Source organism: Nothoprocta perdicaria, unplaced genomic scaffold (assembly GCF_003342845.1).
Source record: "Nothoprocta perdicaria isolate Ctin4 unplaced genomic scaffold, notPer1 scaffold_273, whole genome shotgun sequence".
In the NCBI taxonomy this organism is placed as follows: domain Eukaryota; kingdom Metazoa; phylum Chordata; class Aves; order Tinamiformes; family Tinamidae; genus Nothoprocta; species Nothoprocta perdicaria.
In genome coordinates this window covers 400231-420486 of record NW_020455503.1, presented here as the reverse complement: position 1 = coordinate 420486, position 20256 = coordinate 400231, and the positions used below count along the sequence as shown (strand labels likewise).

The window sequence follows — 20256 nt, the reverse complement described above, 5'->3', positions numbered from 1 at the left end:
CTGTTTGGGAGTATTTTTGCACTATATGATAACCTTATCTTTTGCTCTTACTCTGTAACCATTTTGAATTATTTAACCTCAACATAAACAGCTGTAAAAATGATTTTGCTAATAAACTTAATAAAAGTGCTAATAAAAGTGTAAGAGTACTATCATCTCACTGATTTTTAAGTAGCTGTTACTGATGTTTACCAACACAGAGAATATGGGTCTACAGCACACACAGCTCCTAGCACAGCAAAGAAGCAGCTCTTCAGTAAACAGATTTACAACAGCAATAACAACAAAATCAATATGTTAATTCCTGTCTATTCTTTCAAGTATTATGATTGATGATATTCTGTCATGTTAGGGTTTTCCAAAGAATGTAAGAAATGTTGAAAGATCTTCAAAAAACTTTCAAGATAGTTATGGCAATAAAGTTTTAATTAATATCCAAGCAAATCCAAGTGTGTGTGCATACACAAATCATTTGTGTATTATATATACAGAGAGAAAATAATTATAGAAATAGATAAATACAGAAGTGTCAGGGCAAGATTTCAACATGTTCAGCAAAATGCCTCCTTAGCAGTGATAAAGGGCAGAATTTAAAATAAAACATGATATTGAAACTCACTTTGATTTCAACAGTAATCAAAACCAAAGCATTTCTCACTCACATAATCAATATTAACCATGAAAAAAGACAGAAAACTCAGGAAAAATAGCTCTTTACCAGGATTCTTATAAAAACAACAACAACAACAAAAAAAAAAACATTATTACTTCAACACATTAAAGTGCAGTCTTTAAACTTAAGGTAATGGCACCTTAAGGTAAATTAAAGCTAATAGCCTTTAACTTTAGGAGCTTTTATTTCAGAGTGAAAAAAAAAATCAGCTTCTCAGGGAATGAGATCTCTGACACAAGATCTTTTTCCAGCAAGTATAGTGGACATATTTAAATAACTACTCTGACCATAAACATGGGAAAATCACAAAAATCATAATTAAAAACATGGCTTCTGCTCAGGGCTCAAGCTATCACATCTATCAGGGCTCTATCTATCACAGCTATTTCATCGTTAATCTAGAAAAAAAAACAGGTGTATTCAAGTGCTTCCAATAAGGCACAGTCCTCTAGAGGTAGGCACTGTATTCTGCACTCCTTAATTCTGGTAGTATCAAGTGATCCTGACTCAGAGATGGTTGCACAGGGACCGCGGTTTCCAATGCTGTCTTGCCCAGCCTGCAGCCACAGCCATGTATGAAATGAATGAGCCTGATAAAATAAAGATATTTTGGTGGCTAAAAGGCAATGGAGCAGAATCTCTGTCTGATTCACACAGTGATTCACAGGAAACCCTGCTGAGTTCATTAAGATTACCAGCAAAGCGAAAGTACCTTGAGAGCAATAGTAAGAAAACCAGCTGAGGGAGCTCACACTGTCAAATAGCTATTTGATAAACAACTTCTGGTAGTTCTTTAACAAAAGAGTAAATGATTAATTTTAACTTCAAAGTTGGACCCACTTTGAGCAGAGGGTTAGAGCACATGGCCTCCAATCTAATTTACTGTATGACTACACACAAAATCCTGAGAGAACACATCGTGCTCTACCTAACCTTCCATCGCCTTTAACCAGTAGAAAGGAGCTTTTCAAATTCTCCTGCATATCTTAATATCTAGGAAAAATAACGTTTTCATGGTTTTTCCTGTCCCCACTCTCTTTCATATCCTCCAAAAAAAGTGTGTCATGAGAAATTTATGATTGCAGCAAGCAACAAGATACCATGCTGTTCTTCAGTTCTGTTGCCCCAGGGTGCCAAAGTCTTCCTAAAAGTCTGTGTAACAAGCAGACAATAGAAATGATGTATTTTTGTTCTGCTGGAGGAGACTCCGTTGTTTTCGGAAGATCCCAGTTTTTAACGACAGATTTTGCTTTAACTAGGCTTGAACCCATGATGCTATTTCCCTTTATTCCTATTGCTGGGCAAAGGCCTTCCCTATCAAACATATTACTCTGCATTTCTATGGTCAGAAGACAGACTGCAAGAAATTATAACCAAAAACCTACAGAGAAAACTCGACTTTTACAGAAAAACTATTTGCCAAGCATCCACAGAGCTCATTTCGCTAGGTCAGTAGGCAATGGCTCAAGTGTCCACAAGACTTACATGGGGATGGTGCTGGTACCGCAGCTGACAAGCAGAAGTGCAGAAGCAGAACAGAAGGAGAAAGACACAAAGAGAAACAAGGCACATTTGCTCATTAACCCAACCCTTCCCATGAAGAATCAGGAAAGTGCAAAAGAAGAGGAAGTCATCAAAATGATACTTACGAAATGATCATACTAGGAAAGAGCAAAATAAATCAAAAAGACTACTGGAGAAACATAAAGATTGGAATTTCACTCAAAATTTGTATGAATACATGTTGGTTTTCATGTTTTCTCACCAGCTGGTCTCCTACCACCTAGACTAACCAGAGTATCCAGAGGTCTTAGAGCAACAAATATATTTATATATACACGGTACATATGTAGTATTCTCTACAGTGACACCCACAGGAGATATTTAATTTTTCAAAAGCTCAGGGAGGATACCTAAAGTGGAACATTTGTATTTTTAAGAAGTTACTCCTAGACATTTGTTGCTGCTATCACAACATGCTAAAAAAACTATATGCCACAGATTTTATTATGCCACTCATCATATGTTAAATGTGTAAAAACAGAAGGGTCAAACCACAGTCTGGCAAATCCATTTCTATTCATTCCAGTAGTCAGGTTTTACTTTACATTATTCTTGAAAATAGCAGACAATGAAAGAATGTGCAATTAACAGACGCTGCTTAGGGTTATCTCTGCTCTACAGCACCAAATGCTTGTAATGGAGTGAGCTTGCTGTAATACCAAGTGAGATAAGATTTATATATCTAGAAAACATGTTATACACTGATGAACAGCATAAAATTGACATAATGGTTCTTTAGGGCTATAAACTGCTTTTTTTCCTAGTTTAATTGGCAGTGACTAGATTGACCTTTTCTCTATAATTGTAACTACAGTAGAGCAATTAGACAAATCACCACCTCTATCATTTCCCACACGCATTAAATAAAAAGCAAAGGAAAGGATTCTCAATCACCTTTTCACATTGATGCTACAGTAGAAGTATTTTACACTTTAACTCATGACTGAAAGTTGGAATGAAAAAAACACCTTTAATTCATATTCTACAATGAAAAGTGACACTATATTATGAAGACTACATCATCCAATCCCTCAAATAACCCTTCTCCATGTCATAAGTGAACACCAGTGTCCTTTGGGATTATAATCAGCAGCAGCTTTTTCTTGACAATTTACACTTTCACATACCCTTTGGCTGACTGAAACTTAAAGCCTTCATTTTGTAAGTAGTCAAATAAGTATCTGGCTTCATAGAGACTGCCTAAATCACTTGTGTAGGTTAAGTGGATTTAGAGATTCCTAATAAATGGATTTTACACTGGATAATTCCATATTAGGATTTTCTTATTTACTTAAGGAAAAAATTCTTCCCTATGAGGGTGCCAGAGCCCTGGCACAGGCTGCCCAGGGAGGTTGTGGAGTCTCCTTCTCTGGAGGTCTTCCAAACCCACCTGGATGCTGCCCTGTGCCCCATGCTCTGGGTGTCCCTGCTGGAGCAGGAAGGTTGGACTAGATGATCTCTAGAGGTCCCTTCCAACCTCGGTCACTCTGAGATTCTGTGACTCATTAAAGCTTCTGCTCCTCTGCAAGTCAAAAGTGTGATGGCAAAGTAGTAACACATCCTCATCTCACTACTACATTATTAATCAAAAAATAGCAGTGATTGTTAATGGGACATAACGGAGTACTGTACTTTAGAAAGAGATCACTTCACCAGGTAGATAAGTACAGCTGCTTGCAAACTTCAGGTGGAAAACCAGTTAAATAACTTTCCTGTGGAATGTGTAAGAATAATTAGGATTTTAATCCTGTTTTAAAGTGCAGTGTTTCTCTGAGCTTGAGGAATTCTTATCAAGTTTCTGAGCCTGAGAACAAGTTCATAAAACTAATAAAATGATACATGAGTAGCCTTAATCTGGTACTTCTCAAATTATTTGATTTTGAAGCATGCCTTTAAAAGTCTTGCCACTGCATATTTATCAGTAAAACTTATCCATGTTCATAACATATTGTCGCTACAGAAAATTCTCTTCAAAAATTCACTTTGAAGTTACATAATAGATTACATACCCTATGCATATATATAATTCACATTTCAGTGCAAAAATTGGTCGCCTGAAGTTCAGAAGGCACTAAAACATTACCTTTTAAGGTGAAATCTTCATGACAGAAAGATAATGTCTACTTATGCAGAGCAAAAACAACGGTCTAAAGCATCCTGGAGATATCTTATAATTAACATAGTATATATCTGTTGAAATCATTTCTGTTTCAAAAACCTGAGGAGGGGTGTGCCACTCAAGAGCTTTACAAGTGTATTGCTAATCAACTGTTATTTTTCGACTGGAGAACATGGCTTAGGTTATTCACCTAAACTATATGAGAAATGGATTTTAAGATTACTGAGAGCTGATTCTCCCCTAAGGTACCTAAAGAATTATCTATTTATATTTCCTGAGGCAAGAGCTCTAAGTATTTGCTATAATGAAAGTTACTTCGAGGCAAGTATCTATTTAATGCCACTATTTTCCAGACATTTGCTGAGACTAGCTGTGACAGGCAATCGGCAGTATGCAAACGAGAGAGAGTGATTATATGGCATTCTCTCCGGATACAGAGACTAGCACAATTTGCAGTCTCAGGAGGGGGGATTTTATTTTGCTCTGCTCTTTATTTTACCCTTGTACATAATACCCAAAGTACCTATGTAAAAAGAAGGTAGAAAGTGTGATAAAATAATTTCCCGAATTGCAGATCCAGAGACACATTTTAGGTGTAATTTCATTTTTTGTTGTCTTATGGCCCTGGGGTTGCAAAAAAATGAGCTTGTCTAGGGAAATGAATTTTCATCTAAATGAAAATCATCACCTAAATTGCCAAAGGACTGTACAACAAGACCACTTTTGTCCATGCATTGTCCTATGGAAGCATACAGGGTCTACAATCAGATGTTTGCACTGTACAACAACAGATTTACTACGTGATTGAAGGCACGGCAGCCTGCTCTATCACCTCTCACAGAGCTCAGGCTTACAGCTGGAGTCTCCTCTTTCCACCAGGATGAAGACTGGCCTGAAGACTGTGTTAAATGCCATACAGGTACAGGCTTGACTCAAAATGCTAACAGAAAAATGCTTGGCTCAAAATGCTAATATAGTGAATATAAAGAAAGATAAATAAAGGTTGGAAGACACGGCGTGCAGGCAAATTAGAAAAGACGATTGTTGGCAAGTCAATGAATTTTTTAAAGGACAATTAAGTGAATCTGTGGGGAGCAGCAGTAGCGTGAAAGCAGATGGCCTGAATAAGCCAAGTGCCAGTGAGTCAAAATTGCCCAGAGTGGAAATGAGTGAGAGCACCAGATAATGTGACTGCTCTCCACACTATGAAGACAGGTTGAGGGCAGCCAGGAAGCCTTCAGACCATCCCTAATCTTCCCCACTGATCACAGCTCCCACCAAGGTGCAACTCCAGTGCCTGTAATTGCTTCCAGCTGCAGGAGCACTATTTTCTTCGGGCCCAACCAAGTAGCCAGAGCTACGCACTGCGAGACAGAGATCACAGACTGCATTTGTAGCAACACAAAATTATGTCAAACGCAGCATGGTTCACCTCCAGCTTTGCTTAAAGTATGTTTGCTTGTTAGAGAGGTCCTAATTTAATAGAAAAAAAAAAAGTTAAGCTACATTTTAAATGACACTTTATAATACACAGTCTTTCTTCCAAAAGACAAATGTAGACTTAAAAGAAAGACCAGTTTCCCAATAGTATATCTATGCCCATAGTAGTGAAAATCTCTCTCAGAAAGGCAGGGCAAAGTTAGAGGCTATGTTCTGTTATTATCAAATGCATCAACAACTGAATCTGGATCGAAGCCAAAAAAACAAAACGAACAAAAACATTCCAGCCATTAACATTTTAATAGACCTGTGAATTGCAAGGGCTGAGAGTAGGGCAAGTTCTAGAGAAGAAGAAAGAAAAGAAAGCAAAAAAGCGCAGCACCTGTTATTATTTCTATCCTGGCCATTTGCCTTTTGGCTTCACATAAAAAAAAAAGCAAATGCTCTGGGGAACTTTTGATAAAGTTTATCCTTCATTTAGTGCTGTCTGTAATGCAAAATTACAGAAAAGAACATAAAAAGGAGGGTGTTACAAAAAAGTAAAAGTGTAAAACAAGGTGAAAAAATTGTGTATTGTTTCAGCTTAACTCATGGAATTTATTAAATATGGGAATCCATAGATATATCCAGGTATCATCATTTTGGTCAGCGTATACCATGACCCACTTTTGCAATCTTTAATCAGCCAATAAATTATGACACTGACCGTCCAGATCTCAGAGATATATGCATATGCCTACTGCAATACAGTCAAAACAATGTGTTATAAACAATACTACAACTCTGTGTGCTACTGACAATTCATTTGAAATGTCTATTTTAAAACTTGGCCTCAAAAATTTTAAAACCTTAAACAAATCTAGACTAATGATCAATGATCTTTAGTATTGTGATAGACGGTTTTTCTTTTCAAAACAAGACAATATTTTATTTAGAAAATGAAATTTATCAAACAATGCAATAAACTACTTCCTGCTATGCAATAGCAAATTAGATAAACACATCCTTAAAGAAAGAATGACACAAAAAAGAAGAACCCTATTCATATTAATATCTTTTACTGCTTTAGAGCACTTACTTAAGACAAAACCATAGTTTCATCTAAGTAGGCCGGAAAGTAAGTACTTGTCCTTACAGGTGAGGAGATTAGAGACTGGAAGAGAGATTATTCTAATGAACTGTATTAAGAATGTTTTATATTAAATTCACTCTTCCAAATGCAATTTATGCAGACTGTGTAATTCAATGAGGTGCCGGGCAGAAATACGATTTGTGAAAATGATTAATTGATACTACAAGAGGTACATCTATCTAAATGCAATAGACTAAGAAAAACAGCTTTAGTCTGGAAAAGTAAAGTATTAAAAGAATATATATCTAGCAGCTTTCACTTGTATTTTTATTTCATTATGGCTAATTTGAATTGTGAATCTTACATTAAAAAATGGATCTTCTTTGTTCAGCTATGAATTGAGGGATGAAGTTAACCTGTAATTTCTGAGCTACTGCTCTTATTATGTAAAAACAGGAATACCCACCACAGTCAGCCACAAACTCTGACCAGTGTTGGCAATTCTGTTGCTGCTGGTGCTGCTGCTGCTGCCAAGAAAGAAAGCAAAATCGGGCAGGAAAATAATCCAAATGGAGAGCACTGAGAACAACTATGTTGCACAGATTGTATTTTATTTCTTGTTTGGATGCTCCAAGAGAATATAATATCAATCTAAATTCCTGCCACAGTCTCCAGGCCAGAAGACAAATAATAAATGAAAACTTGTGCGCACACTTCTTATTTTTCCTCTGTTGAAATGGTAAAGGATGACACAAACCTCGCAGGCCAACTGAAGCTGGCCAATATTTAATTAATGTGTCTGAAAGCAGAAATGAGACTACGTTTTGCCATACAGATTAGAGGAAGAGGTTTGTAAAGTCTGAGTTCTAGTTATATTATTTTATTATTAGTTAAAAGCACAATTTAAAATGCTTTATAGATAATTTAGGACACAAGAGTCAAATTAACCTAGATTTCTATATGAAAAGACAACTAGATTCACGCTGCCCTCTTTGAATTATTTTTTTCATGAACTGAGTTGCATACTATTCAAGAGAACAGGAACAGACATAATATATCCTTTGGAATTTTAATCAGTTTCTTATCAATTTTTTCTATGTTTTTTAAAGTAAACAGAGTGAGTACCCATATAATATAAATTTATGTTAAAAATAAATGATACCACTCTCAATAGAGTTAACACATCTCAATTTAGAGGATTGCTAAAGGAAAAAAAAGTCATAATCACTGTATAAAAATTTGTAGTAAAAAATACTACTGAAAACTATCAAGTAAAACACATATGTAGGGGATAAACAACAGTCCTATCAAATTTGAAAAATAAAACCTTCTGCTTTAAGTATCTCATTCACAATAGGAACATGCAAAACATTTCAACATGCAAACAGAATGCACGAATATTTGAATGCCACCTGACAGGCCTTTCTTAGTAATATTTTATTCCCTGTTCAGTCTAACTAGCTTTTTGTGATGCCTTGTTGATAGATAATTGCCAAGGTCAGCACAGAAAAGCAACTTCTACAATAGAATGATAGTTAGGCTTTGCAAGTAAAACTTATCTTAAAAGATTCTCTTTAAGTAAATACTTCAAGGGTGCCTCTTCCTCTGAACAATGCCAAAAATTAGACAGATTAAGGGGAGGTAGTACTGACAGAGAGAGAGGAAGAAGAGCAGAAACTCGTATTGTATGCAGTACCAACACTAACAAGACATCAGTGCATCTTTTACTCCCTTAGGATCTTCTCCAGGTCCTGCTTGGTGAGTATATTTTCCAGAATGAGGAGACTGCGCTCTCCCCCAAGTAGCATGATAAATCTTGAAAAGTCAGCAGCCAGCAAGGAAGATGACTGCCATGGTCAAGTTCCCTTATTCAACTTTCAGTGTTAATTAGAAACTGAACTCCAAAAGCAGATGCTGGTACCGGAATGGTCTTCAGATTACAAAACCATTGCCAGTGAGAAATTCAGACCACATCTGATGAGTGGATGGGGTGTTTCTTATCTTCTGTGTGTGAATCAAACCTGTGAGGCCTGGAAATCCTCTGCACCTCCCCAAGCCAGACCCAGCTCCTCCTGGCACAGCACATGGGCAGGTGCCACCTTCCCTGCCTCTCTGAGGGAGCCCAAACACGTGCATGGAGTTCAGGGAGCCCCAGAACTGCACGCTTGGTTTTGCTGCATGGTTTTGATCTACAGCAGCAGCTGACTGTGATCACAGGCTGGGCGGGGAAGCAAACCAGACTCGAGCCAGTCTACGTTTTGCCTTCTTTCATTCTTCTTAGCTTTATTCATTTGATCTTAATTGCGTACTCTGCCTAGGCACTGCCCCAGATCACCACTCGCTGGTTATACTACAGTTTGTATTCCTTATTTCTATATTACTACCAATTGCAGAATGACCTAGTCATTCATTCTGTCAGTTGATCCTGGTTTCATCCTGCTTCTTTCCCTTAGGCTCAACTTAACCCCTTCAAAAATGCATTAATTTCTCATCTCCTTTACCCCTAATCTGCTTGCTGGTTAATCTTGAATTCTAAACACATAAAAATATAATTCCTTAAAACTAGTCATTATCAGTTCAATTAAAAATACAGAAAACTCAGCATAAATCTCTTTGGTTTTAAGAAAAATAAAATCTAAGCAGGGGAATCACAGTTAAACTGAGTGAAGGATCGAAGAGAATTAGAATACGTATCATACACAATTCCTGCTTCAATTATGGCATGTCTGATTCATGTGAACATGAATCCCATGTTCACTTGCAGAAAAAAAAATTGCAAAATATTTCATTTTTACTTTATAATCCATGCAGCAATGAACTGCCCAAAGGGAATTTAGAAAATGAATTATGCACCCTTCAAAATGGAATTTTTAATGGATATACTGAGAGATTCCAAACAATATAGTCAGTGCAGTAAACCATTAAGACACCTGTCACTTTCTCTCTCTCTCCCTTCTTCCCCCACCCCCCCCAAATACTGTCTATCCTGACTGCATGGTGAATTATGCATGGTAACCTCAGAAGGCAACTTTAATTGGGGTAGGAATTACATTTTCTTCTTTAGCATCTGTAAGTTGAGAGGGTTTTTTTTTTATTCTTCTGCACTACTTCAAGTTACACCATTGCAAATATTTTATTTGTAGAGAAATTATATATATAAAACCTTTCAGTTTTCATGATGCACTACGGACTCAAATTTATAACATGCTGTCATTTCCATGCCTTCAGGGAACATTGCCCTTTTTTAATTTCTGTAAGGACTGTCATATAGAAAATACCAAGCCATATTTGTGTCAAGTCTGCCATTTTTAATTATTACCAATCAAGTCTAAGCAATTTCTCCTTTCGTTTAACAAGTGTATACCTATCTTCTGATTTTTTTTATGCCACAATTCATAAAATTGTTTAGGTTGATGCTAAGTCCCTTGCACTAAATTAATAACTAATCACAGAGGATATTTATCATCTCAAGTTTCTTACATGAGAATTGTCAGACTTAATCACCTTCCTCATATTTTCACTATTTACAGAGCTTCATTTATCATACATTTCAGATGTTTGACAACAGTGGACTGTTTTCCTAACTTCTCAAGTACATAAAGGAAGATAAAATGTAAGCAAATCATGACATCTTGGAACTCTTACTGTTTCTGATAATATTTGTGGGTGGGAATGGATGTTTCCAAAACAACAACAACAACAACAAAAAACAAAAAACAAACAAACAAAAAAAACCAGCCATTTATTTTAATACCGGTGATGATAGGTAGAAGCAGAATTAGCAGGCTACAAAATTATTAAATAGTTAGTTTTGCTTAACCATAAGAACTCTGACACATATTTTTGGTTAAGCTTTGCAGACAGTATGTGACTGCTCTTTTTCAGTCAAATGTCTGCATAATAATCATGTGATAGCAATGCCAAAAGAATTGTTCTCAGAAGCATTTTTAAAAGGGCTTATTCAGGGCTGTTCAGGTCAAAGAAATTACTGTGAATGGATCTATTAGCAGAGTTGCATCAGGCTTTGTCAGTACTGAAAACTCCTATATGTGAGCTCTTTGGACGTGATTCTAGTAAATGTTGTTATGAAACAATTGGACGGAGCTGATAATAGATTATATAAATTACAAGAAATGGATATGTATTATATGCATGATAAGAAAACATATTCTCTACTGTCGTCTGTCAAAAGCATCTCAAACAACTCAATGAAAAAGCAATAACACAAACAAAAGACAACTTTTACTTAGATAGGCATATATATTCCTGCTGAATATTCTCATGGTTCCACTTCAGACTTTTCTGATTTCACTAAATTATGATGCTGCTAACCTATCCCCTATGTACAAACCTATACCTAATAAACTGCCTTCTCTTAATCATTCTATTAATGAATAATATTTATAATTAGAGCATTTGAGTATGTATTAAAAATATAAATTATAATCACTGTTAAGGAAAAATGTATTCCTACACTATTTGGATTAACTGCAACTCTTTCCTATTTTATCCGATTATACACATTTCTTTTCCACGTTATTTTCCCCCTATTATGACAATATTTTCCCCTTTATCTCTTCAAATTAAATGTTTAGTATCTCTAAAAGCAATAATACTAAGTTCCATAGAATCTTCTCTGATTTGGTATTAGGTTCTTGCTTCCTGAAGAAGAAGAATTCAGAATTCAGAACCTAGCCTGAATTAGGTTCTTGCTTCCATAAAGATGTATCAAGGCATCAGCATCAAGAAAAGGGTAGAAGAGGCTTCCTCAGTATCCCACTGCTTTGGCAAACTGAGATTAAAATGAGAAGTCTAGTGGCCTCTACAGGGTAATTCTGAACCAGACAAAACATCTTAATTTGCATTTCCAAAATGTTTCTTTCAATGAGTTCCAGACCAGTCAAATTGGCAGAGATTTGATAGCTTTTTATTTCATTACAGCATTCTGAACACACAGTTGAGCTAACTGGGAAGAAAGTATTAAAATATAATATGGTTTATGTCCATTTAATTTTGCAGTAAATATTTAAGCATGGAAAAAAAGACTAAGCATGCTAAAAGACTACAAGACTATCTTGTGGAATTAAAGAAAACCCTGTATTTTTCTGTTGAAATAAATAATAAATGAATTGGCACTTTACTCAAATTTAATCCATTAATTTTAAAATAACAAGTTATTAGTAGTTAATTTAAATTCTTTCCAATCAAATAAATATCTGTTCAATGTCTACAACAATACTGACTGTACATCACATGGGAAAGGATATTATCTTTAAAAAGTTTACAAATGTTACATCTTTAATAATTAACACAATTTCTAGGCTAAAGGATTAGTTTTCCATATTTTTTCCATAAACTCTAGAAAAAAAGGCCATATAATTTAAAGAAAATCATTAAAAATTGCTAAAAATGTAGTTATCTTTTTCTCCAAATTCAATGCTACATTTTTAAATTTGAAATATCTGAGAGTTAACCTCCAACTCATTTTACCAAAAAAAAAAAAAAAAAATAAGGTAAGGCAAATTTTCTTACAAATTTAATTAAAATATGGCATTCAAAGGGAAATAATTTTAAAAACAATATTCACTGGTGGCACATTATGCAACTTTTTAATGGAGTTTAACTTTTTGATGTATTTGGTTGTAAACATCCAATAAATATGCAGATATAAAAATGCAAGAGGACTCAAAGGAGATGATCTTTTAGATAACACTGAAAGGAGGAAATGAAATCTGAATTAAGAGATGCTAGTATTCTCCTACAGTAATTCATGGCAGATGACATATAATGTAACTACAGATACTTTTCTGGGGAGCTTTACTATATACCCAAGTCCACGTTATAGAAAATGACAGGAATAAGTATTGGTGTACCTGAAGCACTTTCCACCTCAAGTTAGATTAAAGGTCATGAAGAGCAACACGTATCATTAGCATGTAGAGTTGCCACAGATAAAGTGCATCTTTTTTTTCTTGTGTAATAACATGAGCAAGTTGATAGATACATTATGTAGGCATTTTAAAAGCATTTTTATTAAAATAATTTCAACATCACTATGAAAAGACTTACACTTTCAAGAAGGCAAGATTTGCCTCAATACGCTATTTTCTGTAGTTGAACATATTTCAGGCATTCACTAAACCTGGGCTTTATTAAACATGTAACTGTAAGAACAGGGCTACCGTTTTGACGCTGTCTTCTGGTAAGGAACTGGAGCCCTGAGCACCGGCACCGCTGGGATGCAACACACAGCAAACGTGACCTAATCACACGAGCCCTGTGCTCGCTGCCCACAGCAAATCCAGATCAGAGCAGGCGCTCCCGAGCTTGCTTGCATGGGTTCAAATGAAGTCACGGCAGCAGCTGACCACAAAACGTTAGAATGTTTCCTAGGCATATGGAAGACCACGTTAATAATTTACTCTTCTAAGCAGCAGTGTGGAAATCCCCATATGCTCTATGCCAACAAGTACGATGCTCACTATATTCAATCCTGTGAAAATTATTCTGCATTAGACACCAAGCAGAAGGCAGAGGGAGGCTCAAAAGAGAAAAGGCTCCTCTCTCCAGACTCTTCTGCTGCACAATTTTCGGGATTTTGTCCTGGTTCCCAACAGTTTATGGCGCTCCCTCTGAATTTCCATGTTTTTCACGTCTTAAATTCCTGACTGCTAATCTTGTCTGAAAGTCTGTATTTCCCAGTTCCTTCAGCTCGTACTGCAGCCAGGAAGCTCACTGATCAGCCCTAACCACTGCAGTATGCACAGGCTGTCCCCATGCTCCATTTACTCTCTTTTACCCACAGTGATACTCAATGAAAGCACCAAGGGAGGGCGGCAGTTCTCTCAGAGATGGTGAAATTAGTCCCAAATCAGGCTTCCTGCATACACTTAAGGATGCCCCTGGCCAGACGCCCCGGAGCTCCTCTTCCAGCAGATCTCCATGAAGTCTCACGGCAGCAGCCAGCAGGGCTGCAAGCTGCTCCTGTGCCAGTGGCCCTGGCTGTTTCAGTGTGCACGTGGCTGCATGCCCACCGTGCACACACTGGGTACCTGCCCCCACACCACAGCTTCCCCTCACTACTGCCCAGCCGCGCTGCCAACCTCAGCACCTGCTAGTAAGTCACCTACAGCAAGGTCATGACAAACCACCCTCTGCGTAGCCCTCCGGAGATACTGTCGCAATAACGCTTGACGCCAGCCCCAGAGGAAGGGCCAGACAACGTTCTGGAAGGGCTAAGGGTCTGTTGCGTTGTGACTGGAAATATCTATAATTAATTTTGCTGCGCAAGCAGATCCTTACACTGGATGATCTGCAGTGCTACAGGCACCAAACTGCCTCCCTGTAGCTCAGGATAAAATTCCTTATTTTAACGGATGAAAAGACCTGCAGGGCTCTGTGCTCCATGATGGTTATTGCAGGAAACGTATCTATGAGAGGCTCGCAAACATTTAGTCTGAATACCACAAAGAGCGTGTTTTATCAAGAAAGATGATTTAAGTAAGCAGAAATAGTCTTAAAAGATTGTGGGGCTTTTAAATGTCTGTCTCCAGGTGAATTAGTAATATGGGAGTAGAAATGAATTGTAACTCCAAGGCCACAGCGAGGCGACTCATGACAGAAGGGTAGATTGACTGCCGCTTGCTCCTTGGCTGTTCACGGATGCACCGCAGACCTTCCCCAAACTGCTCTCAGGTGAATTGCACAGAAGGCTCCTCCTGCCACACTGTCCCGCCGCACAGCGCCGAATCCGCCAGCAGCTTTACTTACAGCAGTCACTGCTTCGATTGCATCCATCCGAATTTGAGAGAACATTTGCAACAGCCACTATGACAACACTGAGGCAGCAAGGGTATTTAAATCAAATCTCAGCGTATGTTATTTGCATCACTGTGTTCAGAGATCCAACATTTATTCCTGTCCAAATGCAAAGACCTGAGCTAATGGGATGTATACTAACACAATTTGCAATTTTTATTTTGCTCAAATCTAAAACAAGTAGTAGGAATTTTTCTACACTATATTAAACCAATATGATAAATATTAAGTGAAGCTTTTAAATGAGCTGTAATACTTACAGAAGAAATCATAAAATTAGATTATTCTAATAGGTCCTTCTGAGATCTTCTTAACTCTCAACTTTAAAGAGGCTGCTTTACAAGTCACTATAAGAGACATTTCTGTTTATGTTAAAAAAAATTCAAGACTATCTCAAGCAAACATATTTTTGCCTTAAGTAAAAAGAAATTAATTTTTACTGTTCTATGTATGTCTTGCAGACATACACTTTTAAAACAAAATAGTTTTAATCAAAACAGGAAAAATAACGTTTCTTGCATGTGCAAAAGAGTCACAGCACCATAATCTTAATAAGTACTTGCCACACAGAGGTCTTGCACTCTGAAAGCTGCAATTCCTTTCAGGTACTTAGCAAGAAATGTAATGGTCACAACATTTGCTGTAACACTAAGTCAAAAGCAAGTGAGCCCTGCAAGTGTTCTGAGGCCACAGCCTTGCTTGGGGAAAGAATTTTTATGCGTTTCTGGAAGCAATAAAGAAATCTAAAGTACAGTTTTAAAAACTGTGATTTACTAAGTCATAAAACTTACCAATACCCTTAACAGATAATTCATATATACACCTTCAAACTGCGCAACAGATTTTTTTTTTTTTAAAGAAATGAAACAGTTGCTAGTTTTCCTTCAGTCTGGATTCTACAGCAAAGACAGGAAAACACCATTTTCTAAGACTTCAAAACCAAAAAGAGATGGAACATATTAGAAAGTAAAGTGACTTATTAATTCTGTAAAAATCTTGAATTTTCACATCCCAGGACAATCCCTTTCTAACTGGAGTTCATAAGCTGTCAGACTTGACAAAGTGTGGGTGGGAAAGGGCAAACTGCCATAATCTTGTTATTTTATTAGTGAGAGTCAGGTAAATCTTACATTGGTGCTATCTTGTGTATGGTAGAAACAACAATGAACAAAGGTTCACCCAGAGGCAGTGAGATGTGGAAAGGCACCCCCTCCAAGGAAGCCACTGCCTGGCATCAAACAAGAACCAAAGAGAGAAAGTGCATCTTGCCTTAAAATGTTAACAAACCATCTAGTCATTCCTTGGGCTGAAATCCCTTTATGCACTTGAGTAGCCCTAGGAATTTCCAAAGGGTCACCCGTATCCTCAAAGTGAGGGTCAGTATAGCACATACCAATATGTAGAATTGGTACCAATTTGATTAAAGTCCAGTTATATTTGATTAACAGAAAACCACACTCCTGTTATTTGGGTTTCAGCCTTTTAAAATGTGCTGTTTTAATGAGAGATTGGAAAGAGAGGCATCTTTCTGCTAAGGTTAATATCTGGAAGTTCATCTCACTTGTGAAACAAGAAAAGTACTTGAGTGGCCAAATGGCAAATGTCTACAAATAAGATTTAGCTAGGATAATAATTATTTTCCTTTTATTATTATTATTATTTGTTTGCTCTTAGCCAGAAGTTAATTTAAATAGTCTTTTGAGGTTTCAATATCAGTTATATGTTGATGAAGTACAGACAGGTATGATCAGAAATTAAAAAAAAAAAGAGAAAAAGAGACAAAAATTGACCATTTGCAAAGTTTGAACACAATAGCAGGTTTCCTGTCACTGTTGGTAAAGGTTTTCTTCTCTTACTAAACCTCAAAATAGCAATTAGACTTGACATGAAGTATTATGGCTATAGGCATACAATTAAAAACATATATTTCTCATTCTAATTAAATAGCAATTTCAATAACATTTTTTCCAGGGATCAATTTGGATGACACTAGGTAGACAGTCCTACTAAAAATGCTCAAACAGAAAAGTTTACTATTTTTAATTATTTTAATTAAAACCTGAAAAGCTCCTGCCTTTTAAAATTTATTTTTTTCTTAATCATTCTTAAATTTTCCATTACAGTAGCCTTACTTTGCATATATATACATATATTATATATATGTGTGTATATATATATATACAAAAAAAAAAAAAAAAACCTAATGGAATTAAATGCGTTCAAAAGTTATATAGGAATCTGACCTAAATCCACTAGAATACAAGACAGTCTTAAAGGTTAAAAAGGGATACAGTAGAAGCTCAGTGAAGCTTCCCTTCCACTCCATACACTTACACTTGAGTATTTTCACAAATCTATCTAAATTCTAAACTAGTTTATACTTTAGTACACTTTTAAAAGATTTTAGAAAATCTTGTAAAAAAAAAAGTATGCTAGAAATAATCTGTAGACATGGGGAAGAACTGTAATTTCTAAGACATATCTTTCTGGTTAGTATGAAGCATTAAGTAGGACAATATCAAAAGTCATTTACTGGTTTTATGTAAAATACCTGTTATAATTATTGATAACCAGTCTGTCATTCAGAAAGTTTCTTTCTGTTTATCTTAAGACAGTGGTTTTGATCACTTTGCTCAATAATTTAAAAGGTAACTTCCACTTTTGAAAATCTCAGTGTTTATCTTATTGTTTTTCTTCTCATCTTCCACATGTATTTACTTAATCTTAAATCAATTCACTGATCAAAAGAAGGAATGCAGCAGGAGAATAGGGATACCAGTCAGAAGGGAAAGCCTTAGTTTCTCAGTTGTTCCTTCAGTCTCACTCTGCTTCATTTGACAAAAGACGAAGGGCATCTTGCTTTCTACACAAACAGCAAAACTACTACTTAAACCCCAAGCAGTCTACTTTTTTATTATTTTTTATGTAGCCAAGTGTGCCTCGTAGCATGCAAGTCTCATCAAATGCTTGCCATCTAGTGGAGAATTTTGAACAGCAATCATACATTTTAATCAGCAATATTAAAGAACACAAATATTCTCATATACTCTGTAGTAAAACACCGCGAGTGCTGTCATTCATTTATAAGTAAATTTCTACTACAGAAACATAGAAACATCTGCCTAGATGATTTACCCAATGCAAGAAGAACCACTCAGTAAAGAGTTGCTTACTTTTACCCGTCTCCACCAGCCTTCCAGACGTATCTCCAACTAATAAAATGTGTTCAATTTGCTTTTTACCAGTTTTAGAGGCTATAATGAAGTTACCTGTCGTTAATGATCCAGTTCAGGCAGAGATTGAGAGAATTAAGGTTTTTGCATCTCTTTACTATTTCCATCACGGTTTCGTTATCCAGTTCTGTGATATGACGTAGATCCAAGCTGGAAAGATTTCTTAGCTATTGAGACAAATATGATAGAAAGAAATAATCTGAAATTTATTCACATACATAACTTACAATTTTAAAAAACTTTTTGTAATCATGTATAATAGGAAAGCTAGCCGGAAAAATGAAGTTACTGTATTTTCTACAAAAAGAAAACGTTTGAGATATTCATACAATCTGAAATTTAGTATCTAAAATCTATACCTAAATTTGGAGTTCAGGCAGACTCTCATTTATTCCATGAAATCAGATTTCTCTTTCAGATAGGTCTCTGTCACCGATAATAGGGGTACAGGCCTTTTTTATTTTACATCAAGGAGTGTAAGATTACAACTTTTGTACCTCAACAGGAATTATTTAATTAAAATAAAGGGGGGGGGGAGAGTAGGAAGATGGAAAACACATTTACACACAAACTCAAATATATCTCATTAAAAATCCCAGAAAGCTAAGACATCACAAAACTGAATAACCATTACAACATTTCCAGATATTGCAGCACTTATAATCTATTCTTATCTGTACAGCCAACAATCACAACTTGGAAATTCAGAATAACTAAATGTGAAGTAGCAGAAGAATATGACTTATGATCTGTGTATTAGGTAGCTAATATTAATCCAGTTTATTATCATTGTTCATAATTGCAATGGTCTTCAAAAGCAAACAAAGCTCTCTACTTTTATGAACCACAGAAGGAGATAAATTTGAGGTCAATATTTACAATTTCTGCAGCATCTTCAAACAATGGATCAGTTTAGTCATAGTAACTTTAAGTGTTGTTTGCTTTTTAAGCTGTCTGAAATAATCTCTCTTACACTCTGGAACAAATAATTGCATTAGGTAATGCTGACACTTTAATTAAATTTACCTTCCCTGTAAGAGAGAATAATAATCCTTTTCAGTGCTTTAAGTCCGTAGGGATTTGATTAAGTAAAGACATACAAATGAGATCATATAATTGGTCCACTTCAGTAGTTAAATATTAAGTTGAGGTATTTAAGGGGGGAAAAAAAAGAAAAAAAAAAAAAAGAAAAAAAGGAGGGCTGCAGATGGAGCTAGTCCTTAGGAAGGGTGTTCTGAAGTTTCGTTCCTGAAGCTTTTAGCCTTCTCCAGTGTAAACCTCTGCTGAACAAGCATAAATGTAAAGCGCATGGCCTCTGAGAAACGACTGCAGAATATTTCTGGAGGAAGCAAGGAAAAAGCAAGACACTATTAATAGACATCACACCAGCTGCACTGGGGAACTGCCTCCTGTAGCCCCATTGCACTTAGTGGACTGCAGGGAGGAGCATGAGGTGACTGATAGTGCATTGGCAAAATGAACAGATGTGGGAAACCTCCTCTCCGCATTTCACACATCGTACTTCAAGAGGCAGCTTGGAAAACTTATCTTCTCTGCTCCCTCCAAAAGGTAACATGTAATCCCTCTTCTTTTTCTGCACGAGTTGCAAGGTGCAGGGGGAAGCTTCGAGCTCCTTGGATTATGCTCTCTTTCAGCCAACCATTCATATCAGTTAATTTAGCACCTCCTTTGCCTTTGTACTATAATGGCAATAACACAGCCACCTCCCAGGACACACACTGAGGTCCTGTGTGCAGATCTAATAATGCCAATTAATGAGTAGTTCTCCAATGTGCTTCCTGTGCAAGCAGAATTTGCTCTGTTGCTGTTTTGTAAATAAACTGCATGCACAAGCTCTGACAAATCATTCTGATTGTGTTTCATGCATCTAAGGGCATGAACAGAAACCCATATGTAAAAGACTTTTTCACTTAGAGCTCGGGATCTATAAATAAAGACATGTTGTTGAGGTGGAATGCTTTGTTTCTGCTTTCTAAGTAGGCTTTCACACACACCATGTGTTAGAGCTGACCATCTCAGTTCCCAGAAAGTCATGGGTTTAAGGAAGTACATAACATATCTAGACATCTTGCAGCAAGACAACTTTGCCAAATTCTGCTTTAGCAGATTCCCCATGTGTTCCTATGATATTCGCTGCCACACTAACTCCACTTATCTTTCTTGAGGTGGTGGAGTACCTTATCCCCTATGTATGAAACAGGGAATGAGGTACAAATAAATTCACCATCACATGAGATCTTGTGATGCTAGTGGGAATTAAAGTCAGATCTCCTGTCCCAAAGTAAGTAAAAATCATCTTATTTATCAAATTAGGTGA

The 20256-nt window shown here is 36.4% G+C and overlaps 1 protein-coding gene across 1 annotated transcript in view; it reads right to left on the bottom strand.

Moving 5' to 3' along the window:
* FBXL17 (F-box and leucine rich repeat protein 17) overlaps positions 1-20256 on the bottom strand; it is a 277144-nt gene that overhangs the window by 159649 nt on the left and 97239 nt on the right. The window contains exon 9 of the mRNA XM_026040976.1: positions 17955-18085. Coding sequence (XP_025896761.1) covers positions 17955-18085 — 131 coding nt within the window. The remainder of the gene's footprint in view (positions 1-17954; positions 18086-20256) is intronic.